Source organism: Perissodus microlepis, chromosome 9 (assembly GCF_051167445.1).
Source record: "Perissodus microlepis isolate ML-2025 ecotype Zambia chromosome 9, ASM5116744v1, whole genome shotgun sequence".
Lineage (NCBI taxonomy): Eukaryota > Metazoa > Chordata > Actinopteri > Cichliformes > Cichlidae > Perissodus > Perissodus microlepis.
The window spans coordinates 33,246,543-33,270,164 of NC_140469.1; the positions used below are offsets into that span (position 1 = coordinate 33,246,543).

The 23,622-nt window shown below is 45.3% G+C and overlaps 1 protein-coding gene across 7 annotated transcripts in view; it reads right to left on the reverse strand.

Annotated features, from left to right (window-relative positions):
• LOC146380916 (receptor-type tyrosine-protein phosphatase mu-like) overlaps positions 1-23,622 on the reverse strand; it is a 212,951-nt gene that overhangs the window by 104,586 nt on the left and 84,743 nt on the right. For all 7 annotated transcript variants that reach the window (XM_084940255.1, XM_084940254.1, XM_084940251.1 and 4 more), the window contains exons 10-17: positions 15,472-15,625; positions 14,309-14,484; positions 14,032-14,141; positions 13,742-13,943; positions 13,052-13,154; positions 5,975-6,156; positions 5,666-5,760; positions 3,270-3,306 (exon numbers count right to left, since the gene is read on the reverse strand). In XM_084940255.1, coding sequence (XP_084796381.1) covers positions 3,270-3,306; positions 5,666-5,760; positions 5,975-6,156; positions 13,052-13,154; positions 13,742-13,943; positions 14,032-14,141; positions 14,309-14,484; positions 15,472-15,625 — 1,059 coding nt within the window. The remainder of the gene's footprint in view (positions 1-3,269; positions 3,307-5,665; positions 5,761-5,974; positions 6,157-13,051; positions 13,155-13,741; positions 13,944-14,031; positions 14,142-14,308; positions 14,485-15,471; positions 15,626-23,622) is intronic.

The window sequence follows — 23,622 nt, forward strand, 5'->3', positions numbered from 1 at the left end:
CTCATTATTATCATTATCATTGTTATCAATAAAGCAGGAAACCCTGCACTCATCTGGGTTTAAATAAAGTTACTTGAATGCTCTGATCGTGTGAAGAATTCTTGGTGGCAGCTTTAAACTGCTGATCGGCGTCTCTCCGCTTGCAGCTGAGCTCGAGCCGAGTAGCTCCATGTCCTGCCTGAAGCCGCGAGGACAGCGGCTCTGTCCATCACATTCACATGACTTTCACTGCTTTGGTTGGTGTCCCATCTGTGAGTGCTTCCTTTAAATTCTTTGAAGTTGCTGAAGCTCACGCTGCTCTGATGGAGGCCTTTAGCTCACCGGGATCTTTGGATCAGAGGTTTCTCTGAGATTTGGGTGAAACAGTAACAACCTGGTCAGGTGGTGAGCAAAAAAAGCTCTCAGCAGTCAGAAGCATGAAGTGCTGTGACACCTGGCGGACTCTGACCTGAACCTGAGTCTCTGCCCTCCTCCTCCAGACTCCTGGACCGAGTTCAAAGCAGTTCTCCTGCTGATCAGCCCAGTGAGAGGTTCCTGCATTCGTCTCTGGTACCAGGGCTGGAGCTCCTTCCTCTTCACCTGGAAGCTGCTGATGCTTGTTGAAAGTTCTCAAGTGGACTTTTCTTCACAGTCCTCTGCTGTCTGTGCACCTTTTCCTCCACTGTTCCCTCCCGGTGAACTTTCCACTCCCACCCCTGTGAGAACAGTCGACCTTTTCAGCGGTGACCTTCTGTGCATTCACCCTCCTGCAGGATGCTGATCATCATCATCTGGACAGCTGTGAGGTCAGCAGTCTTCCTCGTGGACTTCTGTAAGCCACAGCCATCCAAAACACTTCACCTGACTATGGAAATATAAAATCCTACATGAAAAAGGAAATGTTTGTTTTAAGAGCCTTTAATAAAAGGTTAATGTTGAACTGTAACTGTTGATCGGGGTTACTAAGAGACGACATTTGGTTGCTATGGAAACACTCTGACCTTCCCAGAATGACATCATCTCTTTCCTTCCTGTACAGGTAACCAATCATAAACTGGGTGTACCTGAACACACGACCTTTCTCCTGCTGAGGTCTGACTGATTCGCTGCCTATTGATTATAGATCAGTATTGATTTACTGCAGCAAACCCCTGTTAGTCTTCTTCTTCAGTCCAAACTGATTTAAACTGAACTGTGAGCCAAACAGAGGAGAGCAGAGCGCTGTTCACCTAAACACACCTGGAAGAGAAGCTCGTTAATCAGCCAATCAGTGATCAGATGTTAGTAATCAATCAATCAAGCAGCAGAAGCAGAGAAAGAACAGGAATCTCCTAACCATGTGTTCATCGCACTCACAGAGGTCAGTTAGAAAAAATGTGTTTATTAAAAAAAGGATCAATCAGTGTATATACATATACTCACGGTGTTACCATGGCGATCAGTCAGTGCATACAGATCAATAATGTTGAGTCTGACTTAGTGAAGGGTCTCTGCTGGGCCATAAATGGTTTTATACTGGACACTAATCAGGTCCAAAAAATGATGCTGGTTTATATTCGACTGAGAACAGCTCCTGCATGCAGGCCAAAGAACTACTTCTATGACTCATTGACAATAAAGTCAGTGATTATGAAGGACAGAACAAAGAGTGTAAACGGAATTCATGTGCACGATAACCAATCACAAAAGACAAAAACAAAAAAAACTGTAACCTCCAGCACCGCCGCTCAGGCTCCTGGTGGACACAACCATGATATCAGGTTCAAAATCCTACGTCGTCTCGTTCTCCAGAAAACTTACTCTGACTCCGATTTAGCTCAGAGTCAAACTCGTCACAGAGTTTCAGCAGATGCACCTGCGGCACCGACGTGAAGCTCCTACATCACCTCGTTCTCAATTACTGGATTCACAATCTGAGGTGTCCACAAACATAATCCTGTCCCTGTTTGATATCAGAGACAGCAAGCATGAAGTCCAAAGATCAACCGCTAACCCGAGGTGCGGTACAGGTGTGATAAAACAGGAGTTTTAACCTGTTTTTTTCTTTGTGCTTTTATTACTGATACATTGATATTTTCTGTCATGTATTTATTTTTCTGAGCATTTTTGGTTATTGCTGATGAAACATAAAGTCATTATTGGAATAAAAATCATTGTTAACGTGAGGCTGAATGTCAGCTCAAATGTGCGTTTCTCTCCACACGCTTCATAATTGAGGGTGCAGCATTTCTCCTTTGTTCTTTTGAAATAAGGTGGAGTTGATCGTGTGCAGAGATGGAAGGAAGTGAGTCTTTTTTCTGTCTGGCTGCATTTAAACGTCACGCCTGCTTCACACGCTCACAGAGGCGGTATCATGTTTCATTTTACACCTTTACTTTCTGCTGTCTCGGTGTGTTTTAACATTCAGCAGCCGTTCACATCACAGCAGCTCTGTTAGTGCTGCAAGGCATCATGGGTACTCTAAAAGGCAATATGGTGGGTGGGGGGTGGGTGTCCTACCCCCTGGGGTTGGCCACTAAAGTGTGACTGACAGGTACGTAGGGACCGACAGAGCCAATCAGCATATGGTGTTGTTAGCCAGCAGAAACACGAGCTCCAATAAGAGCTGATTAAAGCCAGAACAGTCGATTACTGTGTGTGTGTGTGTGTGTGTGTGTGATGATCCTGGATGTCCATCAGGGGAGATAACAGTGTTTTTGTTTAGCTGTGCTGTGCTCTCTGGACACCCATACAGGCCCCATCATTAGCCTGGGTTTAGCGTGATATTAGCATAGCACAGAGCTCTGTGTGTGTGTGTGTGTGTGTGTGTGTGTGTGTGTGTGTGTGTCGAGGACATGAGTCCATGGTCCTCCTCTGCAGCCATCTGTGAGCCATTATACTTCTAGAACCATTAGCCTACAACTCCAACAACTACACACTTTTCAAAATAAAATGATACAAACTACCTTTCAAAATAAATATTAAGGAAGACTTTTACGAATCTTATAGAAATGGGACCTTGTGTTCACTAAAATGTATTCTGTAACCTTTCAAATTAAACTGTACTGCCACCAACATCATTTTGTAGAATTTCACATTTAAACACATAAACTTTCAAAATAAAATTTTACATTTGTACCTTTAATCAAATGTCTATAACCATTTTCAAAATAAGACCTTGCACATTTACCTTTCACATGCAGCTAATGAAAAGGTACATACAGAATTTTTCTGATTACGATTTTTCAAAATAAAATGAAAAGGGTCCAACTGGTACTGAATAAATTTCAAAGTAAAATGCAGGCTCTTACCTTTAGTGGCCACTCGCACACAGTCGATCTTTGTCTCCTGTTGGAGAGAGGAGCAAATTAGGTTCCTGTCAACACAAATGCCGACATATTAGCTGTCACATCTGGCAACTACCCACACACACACACACACACACGGAACACACTCATCGTAAACAGAGCGGACAGAAGGCAAATTGCTGTGGATCAGTGCCTGTGCTGGCATTTACCAGCCAACACACACTCACATATAACACAGACACACACACACTACACTGCGTGAGGCAGGTTTTGGTGAAAGGCGAGCAAGAACATCTTGTGTCTTTCTGGTTTTAACAAACAGCCGACAAATTAACCACAAGAGCTCATGAATATTCATCCTCACACACACACACACAGAGCAAGGCGAGGCGACAGTAAAAAGCACTACAGCTGCTGCATTATTCAACACACGGACACACACATACAAATTAAACCTCCCAGCATCAATAATTAACACCCAACATAACACAATATGTGTGTGTGAGTGTGTGTAACTGTTAAAATTTGTCTTTTCATTACACACATATATGGCATACACACACACACGCACACTGTAGCCTATTAGTGTCACTGGTCTGGCTGCTGAAACTTTCTGCACCCCTATTAAACAGCTGTGTGTGTCTGTGTGTGTGTGTGTGTGTCTGTGTGTGTGTCTGTGTGTGTGTGGTCTCGGTCTCACTCGTCTGGTTTTATGACAGGAAGAACAGAGAAAGTGTTAAAATTGACAGAACAGAGCAGAATCATGTGGAACCTTTGTTAAAAGGGGAAGCGTTGCTCTGTCGCACGCCGCCGTTGGGCTCGGCTGCACGCTGTGATTGGATATCTTGACACCTGCCACTTTTTAAAATAAAAGCCAGAGTGTTTGCTCTCTGATAAACACTCTGTGCACAACTGGTTTAACCCCAGAATGCTTAGGTAAACACCTGAGCTAATACAAGTGAAATATTTGTCTGGATTTAAAGTGAACTCTCTTCCTCAAGACGACATTATTGTCATCTTCGTCATCATCATCTGGTATTCAGAATAATCCACCACAAACTCATGCAGAAACCAAAGATGAAGGTTCGAAGCTGCCTGGCAGTCTGTTTTTACCGCACAGTCTCAGAGAAGCTTTGTTTCAGGCACAAAAACAACAGGTACTAAAAACGACTCGGTCGGGTTCAGGAACTTTTGGGTCACTGAAAACAGATGTTTAAAAAAGTCCTATCAGGGTGGAGATTATCAAGTCACTGTGACTTGATGTCACACAGTGCACCACTTTATTGTTTACATGAGATGAATTTCTACAATGGCAGATAAAGACAAAATAATGTTGCTGTTAATCTGACTATCTGCAGTTTGCTTACATGCTTACATCTTGATGCATGCTCAATCATCCAGGTAAGTAAATCTCCAAAAGTTGATTCTGTTCATCTGGACATAGCGTTTTGTGGGAGAAACGTTTCATCATCATCCAAGTGACTTCTTCAGTCTCAGCTGACTGCAGGTTTCAATCTTAAAACAGTACATTTGCATAATGACTGAAACCAGCCCACTGAAGGAACAATGGGCTGGGAGGTCAGTTCCTTAATCTTAATTATGCAAATTCTCATGACCATTGATCAACAACCACTGGCCAAAACCCACTGATCAATGTCCATGAGTACCATTCACAGAGAGTTGGGGAATGGCTGCAATCACAGCATTGTAAGATGGTGACAGATGTACCCTTAGGCCCCCTCCTCCATTCAGAGATGGTCTTTTTCACGTAAAGTCACCTGGATGATGACGAAACGCTTCTCCCACAAAACGCTACGTCCAGATGAACAGAATCAAGTTTTTGGAGATACGTGCTTACATATACACACGCATATACATAGACAGAGGAGTCAGAGTGAGCTTCGGACGTGGCTTCTACATCCAACACAGACCCTCTTACAACCCAAATCCCGACCTTGGTTTTGAATACATTTCCTTTTTTAAAAAAATGTAATTTATGTGTGCTGCATGCACTTTGTTCATTCCTAAGATGTGAGGCTACACCAACTAAAATACTGTCTTTAGTTAATGTGTGAAAGCCTCAGGGAATTCATACTATTGAGTTCCTGTCTCTCTTTAAACTTTCTTCTTCTGCCTTATTGTTACCTTATAACAAAAAAACAACTTAGTTAGCATCAATCAATAAAAACAACTTAGTCAGGTTCAGTAACTAAAAACAGTCAAATGAAGCGATTGTCAGGTTCAGTCTTCAGTCTCATAGTGATCCATTGATATCTGAGTGAATATCCATGGTAGACTGCAGACAGGAGCCGATGACAGATGATTCAGCTGATTCAGCTGATTTAAATGATTTGAATTCCACTGTGTTGGTTGTGTTACCTGTAAATAGGTGAACTCACCCCATTGGCAGTGCTGACAGCCTGATAGTAAATCCCATAACTCTTATGAGGCAGGAGGGGAGCATTCCAGTAACCACTGTAGGTCCTGTTGTCACCTGTACAAACACAAAGGTAAACAGACTCACTGATGAACTCACAGACTGATTAAGTGACTGATTGACTGGATCACTGACTGACTCGTTTATTAACTCACTAATTAAGAGACTCACAGACTGATTCGCCAACTGACTGAGTCAATAACTGACAGACCCATTGACTGACTAACTAATTGACTCACTGACTGAGTGAATGACTGAATGTGTCACTGACCGACACAGAAGGGCATGGGCGCCCTCAGCTCGCTCATTGGAAGCTCAGCGCTGAAGTAATACTGGGAGTCCAGCAGCGTGGCGTTCTGGAAGTGAATGGGCACTGGATAACAGCGCAGAATCTCTGCAGTGCCTCTGGTCTGCCTGCGGGGGCGCTCCTCTTCCACCACCACCTGGTATTTACTACAGACAGACAGTTTGAACCGTAAACAGATCTTGTAAAACAGAGTCACAGGTTTACTGTGGATGCTGGCACTGAAGCAAGGCATTATCGGTTTGGATTATGGGAAAAGCAGGATCAGCTGTTTGTGGATCCTGCAGCTTTGACCATGGCTCCGGCTGAGAACTCCGGTCAAAGGAACCTTTGGGAGAATCAGTAATGCATGTTTTCGTAAAAAGGAAAATGGGATGAAGATAAACTCTTGTTATTGCAGAATTGCTGCTGTGAGCTTTGCTTTTCGTGATTGTTGCTGATAATTGGCTGGATTTCAGTTCACATACAAGCCGACACATTAAACTGCTCGGCTCTTCTTCTGCCCATCTGTTGATTCATTATTCAGCTCCACATAAAGGTCACCTATGCCTCTCCTCCATCACACTCTCCTTCACTTTTATTAACTCTCCGTCTGTGTGTAGAGGCTGTAACTTTAGTTTGACATTAAACTGATCATTCATTTCCTCCTGTCAGAGCTGCTATTAAATCCTATACGCAGGTAAAAGACATAAAGGAAGAAAAGAAAGGGAAATAACATGAGATATAATATTTAAAAAAATATATAATTCTAGGTAGCTGTCATCTACTTATCCCTGAATAAAAAAAAATCCTGTTCACCATCGACCACCATACAAAAGAATTTTAAAGGACATACAAATATCAGATACTTCATTCTGTATGTGACAGTCAGGAGGAGGAGCTGCCTGATTGCTCCTGTGCTGATTTAAAGCCTCATGAACATCTCATTAAAATCTCAGTCTGACCATTGTAAGGGCATCGACAGAAAAAAACAGATCAAGCTCTACCGACATTTAAGGAAACTTTAGCAACTTCGGGAAACCTGTCGGCTCCATTAAAACTCTCCACGAGAGAAAAGATCAACTTTATTAAAACACCACAAAAACTGACTTTCAGAAAACTCGACATAAACTGTTTTAGTTCTAACTGAACACAGCACACTGAGTTTTTATCAGTGTTTGTACTCTGGAAACAACAGTTGTGTTCTTCACAGGAGTCTCACACACACACACGGGTCTGTGAAAACACTTCAAGACCTATACCACCTCTATTAAGTTACTTTTTTTTTTTCTCGTTTGGCTCTCAGCGAAGGCGGTCGCACTTTTTCTCCTCTCCTCCTTATCTTAGGGTTTGACTTTTGTCAAAGCTGGAAAGGCTCCTAAAGAAAGCTATTCCCCAACTCTCTGTGAATAGTCCTCATGGACATTGATCAGTGGTTGTTGATCATTAGTTGCTGATCAATGGTCATGAGAATTTGCATAATTATGATTAAGGAACCGACCTCCCAGCCCATTGTTCCTTCAGTGGGCTGGTTTCAGTCATTATTTAAATGTACTGTTTACAAGATTGGGGAAACCTGCAGTCAGCTGAGACTGAAGAAGTCACTTGGATGATGATGAAACGTTTCTCCCACAAAACGCTACGTCAGGATGAACAGAATCAACTTTTGGAAATATGGTCTCTAAGCAGATTCTTACTCTGGATGGCATTACCTTGGCCTCCAGTAACACTGTGAGGAACCTTGGAGTCATTGTTGACCAGGACATGTCCTTCAACGCACATATTAAACAAATATGTAAGACTGCTTTCTTCCATTTGTGCAACATCTCTAAAGTTAGAAATATCCTGTCTCAGAGTGACGCTGAAAAACTAGTTCATGCATTTATTACTTCCAGGCTGGACTACTGTAATTCATTATTATCAGGAAGTCCTAAAAACTCCCTGAAAAGCCTTCAGTTAATCCAAAGTGCTGCAGCAAGAGTCCTGACAGGGACTAGAAAGAGAGAGCAGATTTCTCCTGTATTGGCTTCCCTTCATTGGCTTCCTGTTAAATCCAGAATTCAAAATCCTGCTCCTCACATACAAGGTCTTAAATAATCAGGCCCCATCTTATCTTAATGACCTTGTAGTACCATATCACCCTATTAGAGCACTTGGCTCTCACACTGCAGGCCTACTTGTTGTTCCTAGAGTATTTAAAAGTAGAATGGGAGGCAGAGCCTTCAGTTTTCAGGCCCCTCTTCTGTGGAACCAGCTTCCAGTTTGGATTCAGGAGACAGACACTATCTCTACTTTTAAGATTAGGCTTCAAACTTTCCTTTTTGCTAAAGCATATAGTTAGGGCTGGACCAGGTGACCCTGGATCCTCCCTTAGTTATGCTGCAATAGGTGTAGGCTGCTGGAGGATTCCCATGATGCACTGGGTGTTTCTTCTTCACTCACTATGTGTTAATCGACCTCTCTGCTGAACCACACTTATTAATCCCCAGCTCTCTTCCACAGCATGTCTTTAGATATGTCCCAATTCCTCGGCCGCATCCTTTGGAGGCCGCATTTGAAGGCCGATTACGTCACAACCAGGAAATGAAGGGTGCTCCAAATGCGTCCTTTATTTCCCCAGATTTGAAGGATGGGTCGGGTGTATTGTTCGTGGTCCACCATATCCCAGAATTCCTAGCGCGGCCCCGCCAATTTCAGTTTCCAAATATGGCAGAAGCAACATACTCTTATTACTCTTTGAAATACTTTATTAATTCAATTATTATTTATAATATTTGTATAATAATATAAAATACTTTTCAAATGCGGCAATGGCGTATATCTGCTCGGTTTATCAAGACATCACATATTTGTAAAAGTGCTCTGACGTTTTTGGAGACGTCTGTTACCCACCAGCTCGATAGCTAGCCGGGAGCTCGAGGGTCACTGAAGCCGGCGAGTGCAGCGGACTCCCGGCACATCATTTCAGATCCCCATGGTCTTCACTACTTAGGTTAAACATGATATATAAGTCACTATGATAACTTATAAATGTACATTTTTGGCTTTTTTCAATGTTACATTTGTTCCTGAGTAAATCGGTTTGGCTGAGATTAAAGTTTTAGTTTGAATAAAGTTGAATAAACGTCAAACTGATTAAACAGAAGTGTGAGATGGTTGAGAGTTTACTCCTGTTATATTTATAGTGTCCTGTTATATTTTAGATAACAAGGAGCAGACAGCCGAGTTTATTAAACTCCACCGAGACAGCGGTGACGCAAAACTGAAGGCTCGACCGTCCAATTTCACAGCCAATTTCACCGGCCTTCAGAGGACCCGGCCCACATAGGCCGGGTCCTCTGAAGGCCGGCTTAGGAATTGGGACATGTCTTTATCCTCTCTGCCTCCCCTCACCCCAACCAGTCGCAGCAGATGGCCCCGCCCCTCCCTGAGCCTGGTTTTGAGGTTTCTTCCAGTTAAGTTTTTCCTCCTTACTGTCACCAAATGCTTGCTCAAAGGTCAACGTCTGATTGTTTTCTCTGTGTAATAGGGTCTTTCATTGGGACAACTGCTGTGATTTGTTGCTGTATAAATAAAATTGAACTGAAGTGAAATGAAAGTATTGTGACTCTAGAGTAAACTTTCTTTTCCAGCAGAAGAGTCTGTATGTGGTTTACACACACACTGGGCTGCACCTGAATGCAGCACGGTTAGTTTTTAAGATGGCGTGTGTCCCGAGGGACGCTGGAAACAATAGTTGTGTTTTTCATAGGAGTCCAGTTCAGGACAGAAGTCATATATCAACACACACACACACACACACACACACACACACACACACACACACACACACACAGTTTCTGACACACATCTGAAGGTGTAGAGGGTGAAACTGCAGTGTTGTCACATTTCCTGCTGGACAGGAAACTAATGGAGGACAGGAAGGCGCACAGACACAAACACACTGTTTTTAATTCGCCTCTGAAAGGAAGAGAAGAAGAACAAATTGGATCATTTCTGCCTCGTTCTTTCAGTTCTCCTCCCCCCCACATCTGTCTCTTTCTTTATGTCCTTTCTTCTGCTCTCTGTCGTTGACGTTCCATCTCCAATCACATTTCTCCATGCTCGAGTCGCAGGACTTGTTGTGTGTGTGTGTGAGACAGTAATCTGATTACAGCTGCAGGTCGCCGCCGGCAACACCTTTTGTCCTGTGATGTGCGTATCCTACATACGTGTGTGCTTGAATTTGAATTTGTGTGTGCGTGCCTGAAGGCCAACACACACTCTGGTGTCAGAGACAAAGTTAAATATAAACATGCAGACCTTAAATCGTATCTCGGAGCAGCATCTGTTCAATCTGATGGATTTCACATCAGACATCATGTCGATTAACACAGCGCAAATCACACACACACACACGCCTCGCCCCTACACAAAAGGAAAAACAGATCTCGCTTCAGCTGAAGAGATCCATTTTCCTCCTTTCAGCTTCCTCGTTCTTCGCCCCCACTCAAACACAAGAGTCACGTTCGAGTGACTGAGGACAATCTGCAGCGTTCGCAGCGCTCTCTCACTGCTTGCACAGAAAACACGGCCACTCGCTGAAGTGGCGACGAGCACGTGCAGGTGCTTCCATGAGATTCTTTTCAGACATCTAGCAAACCAAAGAAAGCTGAAGTGGAGCTGGAACTGCTCTTGCTGAGCAAACGCAGGCGGTGCAGGAATAAACAGCTGACATACACCTCCAACAGCCTCACTGGGTTTCATCCACCCAGTCGTCACACAGCAGTGGCAGCACGGTTGCCTCACAGTTTAATTCCACCATCAGGTCTTTCTGTGTGGAGTTTGCATGTTCCTCCTGTGTTTGCGTGGGTTCTCTCCCAGTCGTTGTCTGTCTCTATGCGTTAGCCCTGCGACAGACGGGGGCCTGTCCAGGTCCTACCCTGGGGCTGAATAGGCTCCCGTCGCGCCCCTACACTGGATAAGCGAAAGAGAATGAATGAATAATCCCAGCAGTCACCTGAAGGTGCTTTCTAATGTACAGACTCTGACCTAACCTTAAGTCTCAGATGCACAGCTAGCTACAACTCTGGACTTAATGAAACTAAACACGGAGGGTTGGTGACGTCGGGCTGCTGTCTGGTGGTTAGCTACAAAGCTGGGGTGAGGTTAAACTATTCTCACTTTATGCTGAGGGTTCCTGATGGGTGGAGAGAAACGCCGTCATACGGACCAAACTCCATCCAAAGAAGGTCTGAGAGGATACACTCACAGCTCGAAGCCGTCATTCATGTTTGGATGACTTCAAATCACAACAACAGTCGCTTTGTAGTGTAAGGAAGACCCTACACTGATCCTCGGCTTCATGGCTCAGATATGTGGAGTCAGCGAGCGTACGAGCTGCACTTACACTAACTGCGTCCATAAAGACGAACTGCACATGAGCAGAACCAAAAGCCACGCCCACTGCCAAAGCCTACTCCACGCTCGTTAACACAAGCAGTACATCAGTAGATACGCACAAGCGTCGAGGCCACCAGCTACCCAGCATGCAACACTTTGTGTGTCTCTGCACGCGGGGCTGCTGCAGTATCACGAAAAGACTCACTGTGATTATTTCACAATGACACTTTTGTGTTTTTCATCTTTCTTTTAGCAAATTATTCAGAATTAAAATGAGTAAAAATCATTATTTATACAGCACCAAATCACAACAGCAGTCGCTTCAAGGCGCTTTATATTGTACAGTAGATCGTACAATAATAGTTACAGAGAAAAACCCAACAATCATATGACCCCCTATGAGCAAGCACTTTGGCCACAGTGGGAAGGAAAAACTCCCTTTTAACAGGAAGAAACCTCCAGGCTCAGGGAGGGGCGGGGCCATCTGCTCTGACCAGTTGGGGTGAGAGAAGGAAGACAGGATAAAGACATGCTGTGGAAGAGAGACAGAGGTTAATAACAGATATGATTCAATGCAGAGAGGTCTATTAATACATAGTGTCCTCATTATCATAGAGACTCCATGAGGTGAGATCTTGCGTGGAGCTCCACACTGAGGGAAATGAGCAGTTATTTCATGGTTCTTCCATTTGCGAATTATCGCACCACCTATTGTCATCTTTGTCGTGTCATCTGTAGCCCATTCCAGCCTTGTGTAGGGCCACAGTCTTGTCCCTGACATACTTGGAAAGCTGTTTGGTCTTGGTCATGGTGCAGAGTTTGAATCTGGACATACTGATTGCTTCTATGGACAGCTGTCTTTCATACAGCTAACGAGTTGAGAAGAAGAACCTGTATGAAACACACCTGGGAGCCAGAAATCTTGCTGATTGATGGGCACAGTCTCAATGGAGATGGGTTTTTGGGGGGGTAGCAGGAGGAGAGAAGCTGCAGAGAGGCGTGTAAGACTGCAACTCTGCTGCTGGACCAGAGAAAACTACAGAGTCCCACATTGTTTTGGCAAAGTTACACACCGATTCAATATTGATTTTAGTGACCTCCGATTGGTGTAACCGGGTGTCATTAGATTAAGCAAATATACCTGCCAGTCTTTCCATTACACCTCACCTTAGTGTCTCCACCTTCAGGTCACTGCTCTTGGTCTGTGGTCATGTGACAAGCAGGTGTTCATTATCAGCGGCAGAGCCTTCCTGTCTGAGACGCCGTCTCACACGCTGCTTCCTGTCTGTTTGTAGTGTGTGTGTGAGACTGACACATTAGCTGATAATCCCTGGGTAATCCTCTGTGTTAGCAGTGGGCTCTGATTAGCCCCGCCCGCTGATTGTTAATTAACCAAATCCCTCACTACAGCCCGATGACAGAGCCCACTCAGCTGTTGACATGACGACTGTTACTGCAGATACCGCCTCCCTCTGGGCAGCTGTGAGTGTGTGTGTGTGAGACAGTGAGTGTTTTTTAATTTCAGGACAAGTCTTAATTTCCTGTTAGTGATGTGAGCAGTTTGTCGCCTGACTTCCTGCTTCAGAGCGGTACACGTCGGCGCTTTAAACTTTAACAGCAACGTCATGAAATGTTCATGGAGCGGGAGATTGATGCTGCTGAATATTTGAACAGGTACGTTACCTGACCGGGGCCCCACGGCTCTGAGCGGGCTTCAGCAGCACGGTGACGGTGGAGTCGGTCTGATTCAGAGGAGACTCCTGATCGTACGCCGGCATCAGAGGAGCTGAAGAGGAGGAGGAGTTACAACATGTTCAGCTCATTCCCTCCTGCTTTACCTTCACACTGAAGCAAAGAGTGGAAATGACTCAAAGGCCTGGCGAGGAGCAGAACCACACCCGAGCGCACAGAACACAGTGGAATCAGCTGATTCCTTCCAGCTCGACTGTTTGTGCCGGGAAAACCCAAGCCCGGTCTGCCTGTTTACTCTCACCCGCCTGAACACTGTGACTGAAAGCTCCGCTGGGATTAAACACACGACTGGCTTTTCAAAATAAAATGTCAGTAAGAGCCAGTGAGAAGCACTATCAAGTTAACCCTTTCTCACCCAGCCCAACTTGTTTTGTAGTTTTGGCTGTAAAATGAAATCTTTCAGGAAACATTTGAATTTGCTCTCTACTCCAGAGTTATGGTCATGTGACGCATGTGTGGTAAAATCTAGGCGGAGCAGATTTCTCTGTCCGTGTTGAGACAGCAGAAACTTGTGAACGCTTCGTGCTACTGTGATACACAAAATAAGCTCACCTCGTCTTCCTTCATTGCAGTCATTTAAAGTAAAAACAACAATCTGAGCTCTTAGTTTGACAGTCCTACCTGAGATCTTGGTGGTAAACTGGGTAATAACAGGGGGCCCAAAGCCTTTAACAGTGGAGGCTCTTATTGTGAAGGAGTAGGTGGAGCCTGGGTAGAGGCCGGTGAACATGTGGCTTGTCTCATTGGCCGGTTTCAACACCCTGCCGCTCTGATTGGACAGGTCAAACTCCGTGTCGAAGGAGCTCAAGGCTTTGTAGGATATCTGGGGAGAAGACAGACATCGGGACCCAGATGACTCACGGGGTCTGACTGGGAGACTGCAAAGCCTGCTGGGAGTTGTATGCATTTACCTCATACTGCCGGATCAGGCCGTAGGTCTGCAGCGGTTCCCTCCAGCTCAGGCTGATCTGCTGCTCGTAGCTGCTGCCGAGGATCGAGTCCACGGGGACTGCCCCGGGAACTGAAACCAAAATGTCACCATAGGTTACCATCGGAGGACAAAGCAGTAGACTCTACTGTGTTTCTACTGTGAAACTGTTTTGACTCTACTGTGATTCTCCTTTGATTCTACTATATCTCTACTGAGACTCTGCTGTGATTCCACTGTGACTCAAGGGAGAGTTTTACCATCCTCGTCTGTCAGCACCAGCAGCTCCTCGCTCTCCTTGCGTCCTTCGGGGTTGCTCAGGATGAGTCTCAGGCTGACGTTGGTGAAGGGTGGAAGGTTACGTACGGTGTGCGTCGGCATGGTGCTCCTTGTGTCATACACCTCCTCCTCCCGCACCTCCTCCTTCGCTGGCTCCCTGCAGAAGAAACAGCAGGTGTTTTATTTCCTCCCTTCTTTCTACCCACAGTCTCCCCCCCACCTGATTCCTGCCCCGCTGATGATGGCTGCTTCCTATGGCTGTGTCGGTAGGTCATGGTAGTCTGAGGAGCTTGGAAAGAAAGCAGCTAGACTTTAAGTTTCATCTGAGAAGCTTCTTCAGTTCTAAACCAAATAGTTGAGTGGTATTCATCTATTTATCAAGTTGTCCCTTATGAGGGACCCACTACTGATCATGTGACTCATCACATTAGCCAGTGGGTGAAAAAAGGCGTGGGTCATTATCAGCAGAGGTTTCAGGTGAACCCACTGTGAGATCTTGCCCCACCCCATCATGTGACTTATTAAGATCAACGGCCCAGGATGTGAGTGGGTGTTTAGGCATCTGGGAAGGATTGTAGATGGCAGACAGTTGTGTCGTAAGCCCCGCCCTCTGTTCACAGTGGACATAGATGCTTCTTTCAGTCGTCTCTCAAACCATCTGTCTTGTCTGTCCAACATGTGGACACCGGCATACTCGAAAGAGTGACCTTTGGTAACACCTGACACCTCAGCTGATAATGACCCACACCTTGGCTCATGTGGTGAGTCACATGATCAATAGAGTTTCAATGACCCTCATGAGGAACACCCCCACTAGGGTTTAAATACCTGGGACTCTCCACCATTTGGTTTAGAACTGAAGAAGCTTCTCGGATGAAATGAAACTTAAAGAAGTACAGTTTCCTTCTTTCCTAGCACCTCAGAGCCCCTCCTACCTTCACCTGTTCACCACGCCCTCCATCCAGCTGTGGTCCAACTCTCTATCTCTAATTTCTGCTGGACCCTCCTTCTCTTTTTGTATGATTACTCTCTTCTGCCAATCATTGGCCCTTCCCTCTCACTTCATTTGGTTCATTACTATCTCTACCATTGGGACCTCCCTCTCTTCACCTGTTGGCCCCTCCCTGTTGCTTCCTGTGTGTACCTGCTCAGGGCCCCTGCAGGTCTGTAGCGGTACTGCACAGTCAGGTTGTAGCTGTAGCAGCGTGTCACGTTGTATCCGAATGGTTCCCAGCGAACCGCCACCTGTTTGGACTGGATGTCAACGACTTCAAGACGCCGCGGGCCGTTCATCGGATCTGAAACCAACACGAAGACCACACAAACAGGACCATGTGATGAGGATAATGAATTGAGACACACCTGTGCTCACCTGTAACCCTTCTTATCCTCTCCATAATGATGAAAGTAAACTGAAGCTCCTGCCCTGTTGCTGCTGTTCTTAACTTCTGATGGATGTAAACATGTTTTCTTTGACGGAGGATTCGGGTGTTTGTCCTTAAACTGCAGGAAGCAGTGTGAACGTCACGTTGTCACGTCTCTAAAATCCTCTATGTGTGTAAAGTGAAAACAGAGCTGGCGAAGGGCTCAGCTCCGCTCTGCTGCCAACTGTCGCCAAACCGGCGCCTCGCTCTGGGGTCAGTCGGTGCTCAGCCAATCAGAGTTGCTAGGACCTGACCAGGTGACCTCCATCTGAGTTTCTTCATCGCTCAGCGTTTTTATCGGCACGCCTCGTCTCCATCGGCTGACCTTCCTGTTGGTGTTAATGACTGAAGCAGCATGTGTACGTGTTGTATGACTGATAATCAAATGCAACAGAACAGCTCACTGCATGCACACCAAATCACAAACATAACTATGCTTCTTACCAAAGCACGACTGCAAATCCTGACATGCATCTACATGTCTGTAGGAAAAACACCTCCTCGTTACAGTCTGCTTCACTTATATCTGGGCTTTGCTTTTCCTCACTTCTAATATGAAGTAATCCAGCCAGTGAGATGATGTGAGGAAAATAAGGTGTGCCATCTCTTCCTCAAACCTCTGTTTGTTTCTTTTTGTTGTCCATCACACACGTCCATCTGTTTTCTTACAGACATGCTGATGGATGTTAGGACTCCCAGTTGTGCTTCGGTAAGAAACAGTATGTTTGTGGTGTGAATATTTCGAGCTGTTGAAAGAAAGATGATTACACTGCATAAAATAGCTGACGCTCAGCACATTCGACCAGACGAGGAAAAATCCAGCCGGTCGGTCTGGTGACTCAAACCGGCTCTCCTCCTCCTCCACAGTCCTCGTTTATAACGTGCTTTACAAACATCAACATCACAGCTAACAGCTGGATTTTACCGTTTCAGTGCAGCTAGCCAAACAGTGAACAGCCACTTCCTGCCACAGACACAGACAGTAAAGTGGACAGTCTGTCCTGGTTCAACATGAACTCACTGCTGCAGCACTAAAGTGATCCCCTCACACTCATGTTTAGTTTAAGTGCCCTTAATTTCCTCTGAGCTATCCATCCTGTCAGTAGTTAGCTAACATAAAGTAATGCGAGTCTGTTAGCACCAACCAACCAATCACACGACGTCACATCCCGTACTGACAGAAGATGGCGCTGAACACGACCCGACATCACAGACAGACTTAGGTCCAGGCTCAGTGAGGTATATTAGCCTTTATGTGTAAAGAGTTTCATTTCCACGTTAATGAGTGAAATTCTGGGATTTTATCAGCAGGTATCTGTGCCTGTGTGATGCTCCCCTACAATATGAAAACTGATCAGCTGATAATTCAGCACTCCACACAAACATGGAAACAGAAACAGATGATTAGCAGGGATTGTGTTTCCCAGTCACCCTGCATGTTTCCTGTTTATCACGTGTGTCTCCAAACAGGCAGAAACATATAAAACCAGTGGCTGTTAACTAAACCCGAACCTTGCAGCATCACCAACATCCAGCTGGATAGAAGCCTGAGGAGTGGACCAATCGGTATCCAGCACTGCAGACTCCACCCTGACACTTCACTGAGGACGGAAACAGACTTCAACTCAAACTTTATTAACACACAGCCTGAACACAGATGGAACCATCTGGGAACCATTACAGCCCGTCCAGTCTGGGCTCCTCAGAGCCACACAGACCCCCCCCCCCCCCCCCCCCCCCGCTCCCCCGCCTCCCCCCTCTGAGCCTCCAGCAGAGACTTTAACCAACACTGGAAAAAACCCGAGCTCCCTCTGAGACACAGAGAGGGAGATTAAAGGAGGCTTCGAATTGAGCGTGCTCACACACACGCATTCACACGCACACACACATACACGCACGCGCGCGCACACACACACACACACACACACACACACACACACACACACAGTCTTTCTAGTGGCCAATCTAAGTGCTTTATTTCAAGATGACAGACAGCGATCCACTCAGAGGGGGAATGATAGATGAGAGCAGGAAAGAGCAATTTCTCCTGACAAACCCCGTGTGTGTGTGTGTGTGTGTGTGTGTGTGTGTGTGTGTGTGTTTTCAGGTATTTTCTGCAGCTGGTGAACAATACCTTTCCTGTTCTTTGTTGTCGTTTGTGGTTTTGTGTGTGTGTGTGTGTGTGTGTGTGTGTGTGTGTGTGTGGGGCACAATAACAGGAAAGAAGTTTTCTGTGCAGCCGCAATCGACCACACACACACACACACACACACTGCAGGCTTTTAGCTGAACACAATAGAGGCACTTGTGAGTTTCTGCACCTCGATTGTTGCTCTGAAAGAGAGATGTCGACTTAAATGCTCTGTCTGCAGGGAACACACACACTCACACAGCGACATCGCTACGGCAACAATGTGGGTCGGGGGTCAAGGGAAGGAGGGGGGGGCATTGAGGTGGATCCCATTACCCATAATCCCCGAGGGGAGAGTGAACGCTATCACATAAAATCCTCCCATTCCCCTCTGATCAAACCTGTGTGTGTGTTTGTGTGTGTGTGTGTGGTCGTCATGGTTTCCATCCCATCATTTTTTGGGCTGACATTTAAATCTAACTTGGAGCCAGTGCACCCAGTCGCTGACATCACCAGGTAGTTTTCCACAACATGGCAAAAACTACAAATGACAACCGTCAGGAACTACAGAGCGCCATGTTCACAGCATTCACTGATTACACCAGTGTGTATTCAGATTACCGATTACACCAGTGTGTACTCAGATTACTGATACTGATACTTTGATAAAGCTCAGATTACTGATGTTAGGTCAGACTGTGACAGTAAGGTGAACCTTTTGCGAGGTCAGACACCTGCAAAGGTAAGATGCTAACACCAACCTCCAGACTCAGAGTGAGCTCAGGGAACGCAGACAACCAGCCAATCAATCAATCAGGACAGTAATCAATTTATCTTTTTTTATCTTCTTCAGGTTTATTTTCTTTTAAAGGAAAATTAGATATTAGTAATAGCAAAAAAAAATTATGTTATATTGTTATATTATCCTATATTAAATTATTTATTTATTATTTAATATTTTAGTTTTCTGGGTCTTTGGAACTCAGAAACCAAATTAATTAGAAGCTGAGGTTATGGACAATTTCTTTTAAGATTTACAGACTAAATGTTGAAGTGCTAAATCTGATCAGAAACTTTCTGCCTAATCAATATTGAAGACGATGAAATGACCTGGCTGACTTTATCAAAGTAAAGCTGCCTTCCCTCCTGGGTCCGGTGTAAAGAGCTGCTGCAGACAGAGTCACATTACAGAACGCTGCGTTTAGAGCTCCGCACTGTCGCACTGTTGCCTCAACGGTTTTCACACTCTATTTATCACAGGTTCTCTCTTTCTCACCTCAATAGCTTCACTTCAGCCAAGACTAATGCTTTTATTCTGAAAGTATCGCCGCAGCACATCAGCTGGAGGCAGCACTCATAACCATATCTGTGCCTCCCAGCTCAGACCCTGCTGCTTACTACAGAAGAGTCACACATTCAGGAATGTCTCACAGATACACAGGTTCATTTGCATCATTACCAACTGAGGGAAGCTTTAATTCAACCTCCAAACTATCTGAACAGAAGTGGACTTTCCCCCATGGACCTGAAATTATTAAGATCCTAACAAAACTGCTCAAAGAAGTCCTGCCATTAATTAATGCTTCAATCTTAAATATGATCAACCTATCTCTAATAATCGGCCACAGGCCTTCAAGCTGGCTGTAGTTAAACCTTTACTTAAAAAGCATCTCTAGACCCTGCTGTCTTAGCTAATTATAGGCCAATCTCCAACCTTTCATAGTAGTAGTTGTCAAACAGCTAACAGATCATCTGCAGAGGAATGGCTTATTTGAAGAGTTTCAGTCAGGTTTCAGAGCTCATCACAGCACAGAAACAGCTTTAGTGAAGGTTACAAATGATCTTCTGAAGATATGAAGATGGTGCCTGTGTGTTTGGCACGCCGTCTATCGCTCTCTTTTATTTTATTGCTTTTAGTAAATTTTGTGCAACATGTCAGCTCTACCGACTCCGGCCGACTCTATGGGCTATCCTACGCCACTATGGAGTCCCTCAGAAGTTTGTAGATGCCTTTCATTGTCTCTACTCCAACTCCCGTTGCTGCGTCCGGACGGATGACGGCTGCACAGATTTCTTCAAGATCAATACTGGCGTCTGACAAGGTGTGCTGTGTGCTATCCCCTTTCCTCTTCCTGTTGGTAATTGACTTCATCTTGCGACCAAGCTGGCATCGGTGTGCCCTGGCACGAAGTGTGTAATGGTAAATGGCCTGTAAATGGCCTTGTATAGTGCTTTTCCAAAGCGCTTTACACAACCAGTCATCCACCCATTCACACACACATTCACACACTGGTGATGGCAAGCTACATTGTAGCTACAGCCACCCTGGGGTGCACTGACAGAGGCGAGGCTGCCAGACACTGGCGCTACCGGGCCCTCTGACCACCACCAGTAGGTGAAGTGTCTTGCCCAAGGATACAACGACCGAGACTGTCCGAGCCGGGGCTCGAACCGGCAACCTTCCGATTACAAGGCGAACTCCCAACTCTTGAGCCACGATCGCCCCAATAATCTAACTGACTTGGATTTTGCAGATGACATTACCCTGCTGGGCTCGACTCAGGAGGACCTCCAAAAGTTGACCGCGGCCCTGCAGAGGGAGACAACGAAAGCTGGATTAAGAATCAGCGCCAAAAAAACCAAGGTACTCCGGGTTGGCTATGCACGTGCCCGCATTACTGTCATGATCAACCAACAACGTGCTGAAGAGGTGGAGAATTTTACATATCTTGGCAGCATCATCTCGAATGACAGGGTCTCTGATTGGGATGTCGACGCCAGAGTAGGGAAGGCAATTGGTGTCCTGTGACGTCTCCAACCTATTTGGAACTCGACCTCCCTAAATGTTAGGGTCAAGATCAGACTATTAAACTCTATCGTCTTTCCTACTGCACTAAGGGCTAGTGAAACCTGGCGCTCAACAAGTGCAATTACTCAACACCTGAATGTGCTTCAACAACGTGGCCTGCGGCAAATCCTGAGAATTTCCTACCGGGACCGAATAACAAACGAGGAGGTCCTACGAAGACCAGGCACCCGCCCGTTAGCCAATGTTGTTGCAGAAAGGCGCTTTCGCTTCGCGGGCCATATTTTACGCCTACCCCTCATCGCCCAGCTAAGATTGCCATTACATGGCATCCACGCACTGGCAAGCAAAAGCAAGGCCGACCAAAGACCACATGGCGTCAGACATTCATGGACGATCTGAGAACTGTCGACATTGCCTGGGATGAAGCTGAAGCAGTCGCTGCCGACCGACATCGATGGAGATCACTAGCTGCCCGATGCGCCGCCCGGCGTAGGAGGAACTAAGTGCTAAGGAAGTGTCAGCTCTACATTGTCTTATGATCGCGAGACATTATTTGAAATAGGTTTATCCACCCAAGTTTTAGCTCGGTTTGAAAACGACAACCAAGGCTTTCTGCCTCCCTATTTGGAAGTAACAACACCGGACTGGCGTTCCTTACCACTGCCAATGGATTTGCAGAAGCGACGCAGGAGACGGGGTAACCATGGAGGTCGCCTCATCAAGCTGAGAATCAGGATTTCTTGTTTTCCTCATGACCTTCGCTCCATTTGTCGATCCTGCCCATCACCCTTGGTGCCGTTGCGTGTTTTGGACCCTGTGGACTCCTGTTTTGTTCCTGTTGTGGGATCTCTCGAGAAGGGTTCTGCAAAATCCCCTCCTCTCCGACAGCTGTGTTGGCACGGAGTGGATCGAACAAACCTCCGGCCAGTGGATCTGGTTGTTCCCGACCCAATTCCTCTCAGGTTGGGTTTAAGTAATGCCAGATCGGTGGCAAATAAGACATTCATTTTGATGGAATTTTTCTCTTCCTGGATTTTCTTTGCTTGACTGAAACTTGGATTCCACCCGGTGAGTTAAGTGCCTTTTCTGAATTATTGCTGGCTGGCTGTGCCATTTTTAGTGTTCTGAGAGTTTCTGGCTAGCTGTCGTTTTTAAGGCACAACTTGACTTTAAGCAGCTATCCCCATCGATACGCCACACCAGTTTTGAACTCTGTTTGTGCGAACTGGGCCACTCATCTTCGCTGTTGTGTGTGATTGTTTTTATCCAAGTTCTCAGAGTTTCTTGCTAACTGTGTATCACGGTATGACCAGATCCTTTTGCTTGGTGATTTTAATATACACGTCTGCTGCCCGGGGAAGCGCCTGGCCAAGGACTTTCTGGACTTAGTGAACTCTTTTAATTTTGTTCGGTCTGTTAAAGGTGCCACTCAAGAACATGGTCACACACTGGACTTGGTTTTATCACATGGGTTATCTGTCCGTAACGTACTCATCGAGGATGCGGCGTTCTCTGACCATATGCCTATTTTATGTGACATTGTTCTTTTTAATCCTGTTGTTAAACGGGCTGTACCTGCTCGATGTTATCGTGCTTTTGGCTCAGATACTGGCGAGCAGTTTTCCATATTGTTTGACCAACTTATTTCTTATCTTCCTGAGTTGTCCACCTCAGATGGATTATTTTCTTATTTGGATTCTGCTTGTAAATCTGTCCTCGACGTTGTTGCTCCTTTAAGATTCAGACAATGCAAGCCAAAGGCTAGTCCCTGGCTAACTGATTTTACCAGCGCCACTAGAAAAGAATGTAGAAGATGTGAAAGACGGTGGAAAAAAGAGAAAGCTCTTAAGACTAGCTGGAAAGTCTATCAGAGAGCAGTAAAGGCTGCCAAGCACTCCTATTTTTCCCAACTTATTGCTGCCAGCTCGCATAACCCTCGTGTTCTGGACGTAGCTACAAAACGCTACGTTCAGATGAACAGAATCAACTTTTGGAGACTAGTCTTTTGTCTGGTCAAGTACCTAGGGAGTTTAAGCATCCAGTCATACATCCTTTACTTAAGAAACCAGGCTTAGACAGTTCAGTCATATCAAATTTCAGACCCATCTCTAAGCTTCCCTTTCTTAGTAAGATTCTGGAAAGGATTGTTTATACTCAGCTGATGGACTACTTGAATGACTCTAAATTGTCAGAAAACTTTCAGTCCGGCTTTAAGCCATTTCACAGTACGGAGACCGCCCTCGTAAAAGTTATGAATGACATCCTGATAGCGACAGACCGTGGTAAATATGCAGTGCTGGTCTTGTTGGACATGACCAGCACTGTGTGGGAATTTCTGGTTTGGCACTTTTGTGGTTAAAATCTCTCAAACAGGACTTTGTGTTAAGTTGGGGTCGGCTTAATCCCCTCTGCTTTGGGGTGTTCCACAGGTATCTATTCTTGGGCCGTTATTGTTTTCACTGTACCTTTTGCCTCTTGGCGCGATTTTCCGAAAACATAAAGTGCCATTCCATCTATATGCAGATGACTGCCAGCTCTATTTACCTTTTAGTCATTCTGATAGTTTCCCAAGTCGACCTCTGCTTGACTGCCTTAGTAATGTTAAAGCATGGATGGCCAAAAACTTTTTAAATTTTAATGATCGGAAGACAGAAGCAATTTTATTTGGCCCAAATCATTTTTCTCACACTCCAGATGTTGATCTTGCCGCTTTGACTTCCCAACTAAAGAGTTCGATCACAAATCTCAGAGTAAAAATTGATTCTGCACTTACCTTTGGTCACATAAACGGGGTAGTGAAATCAGCGTTCTATCACCTTAGACGTTTAACGAAGGTTAAGCCCTTTCTTTCCAAGCGTGACTTGGAAAGTGTTATTCACGCCTTTATTATTTCACATTTAGATTATTGCAATTCTCTTTTAATAGGGGTTG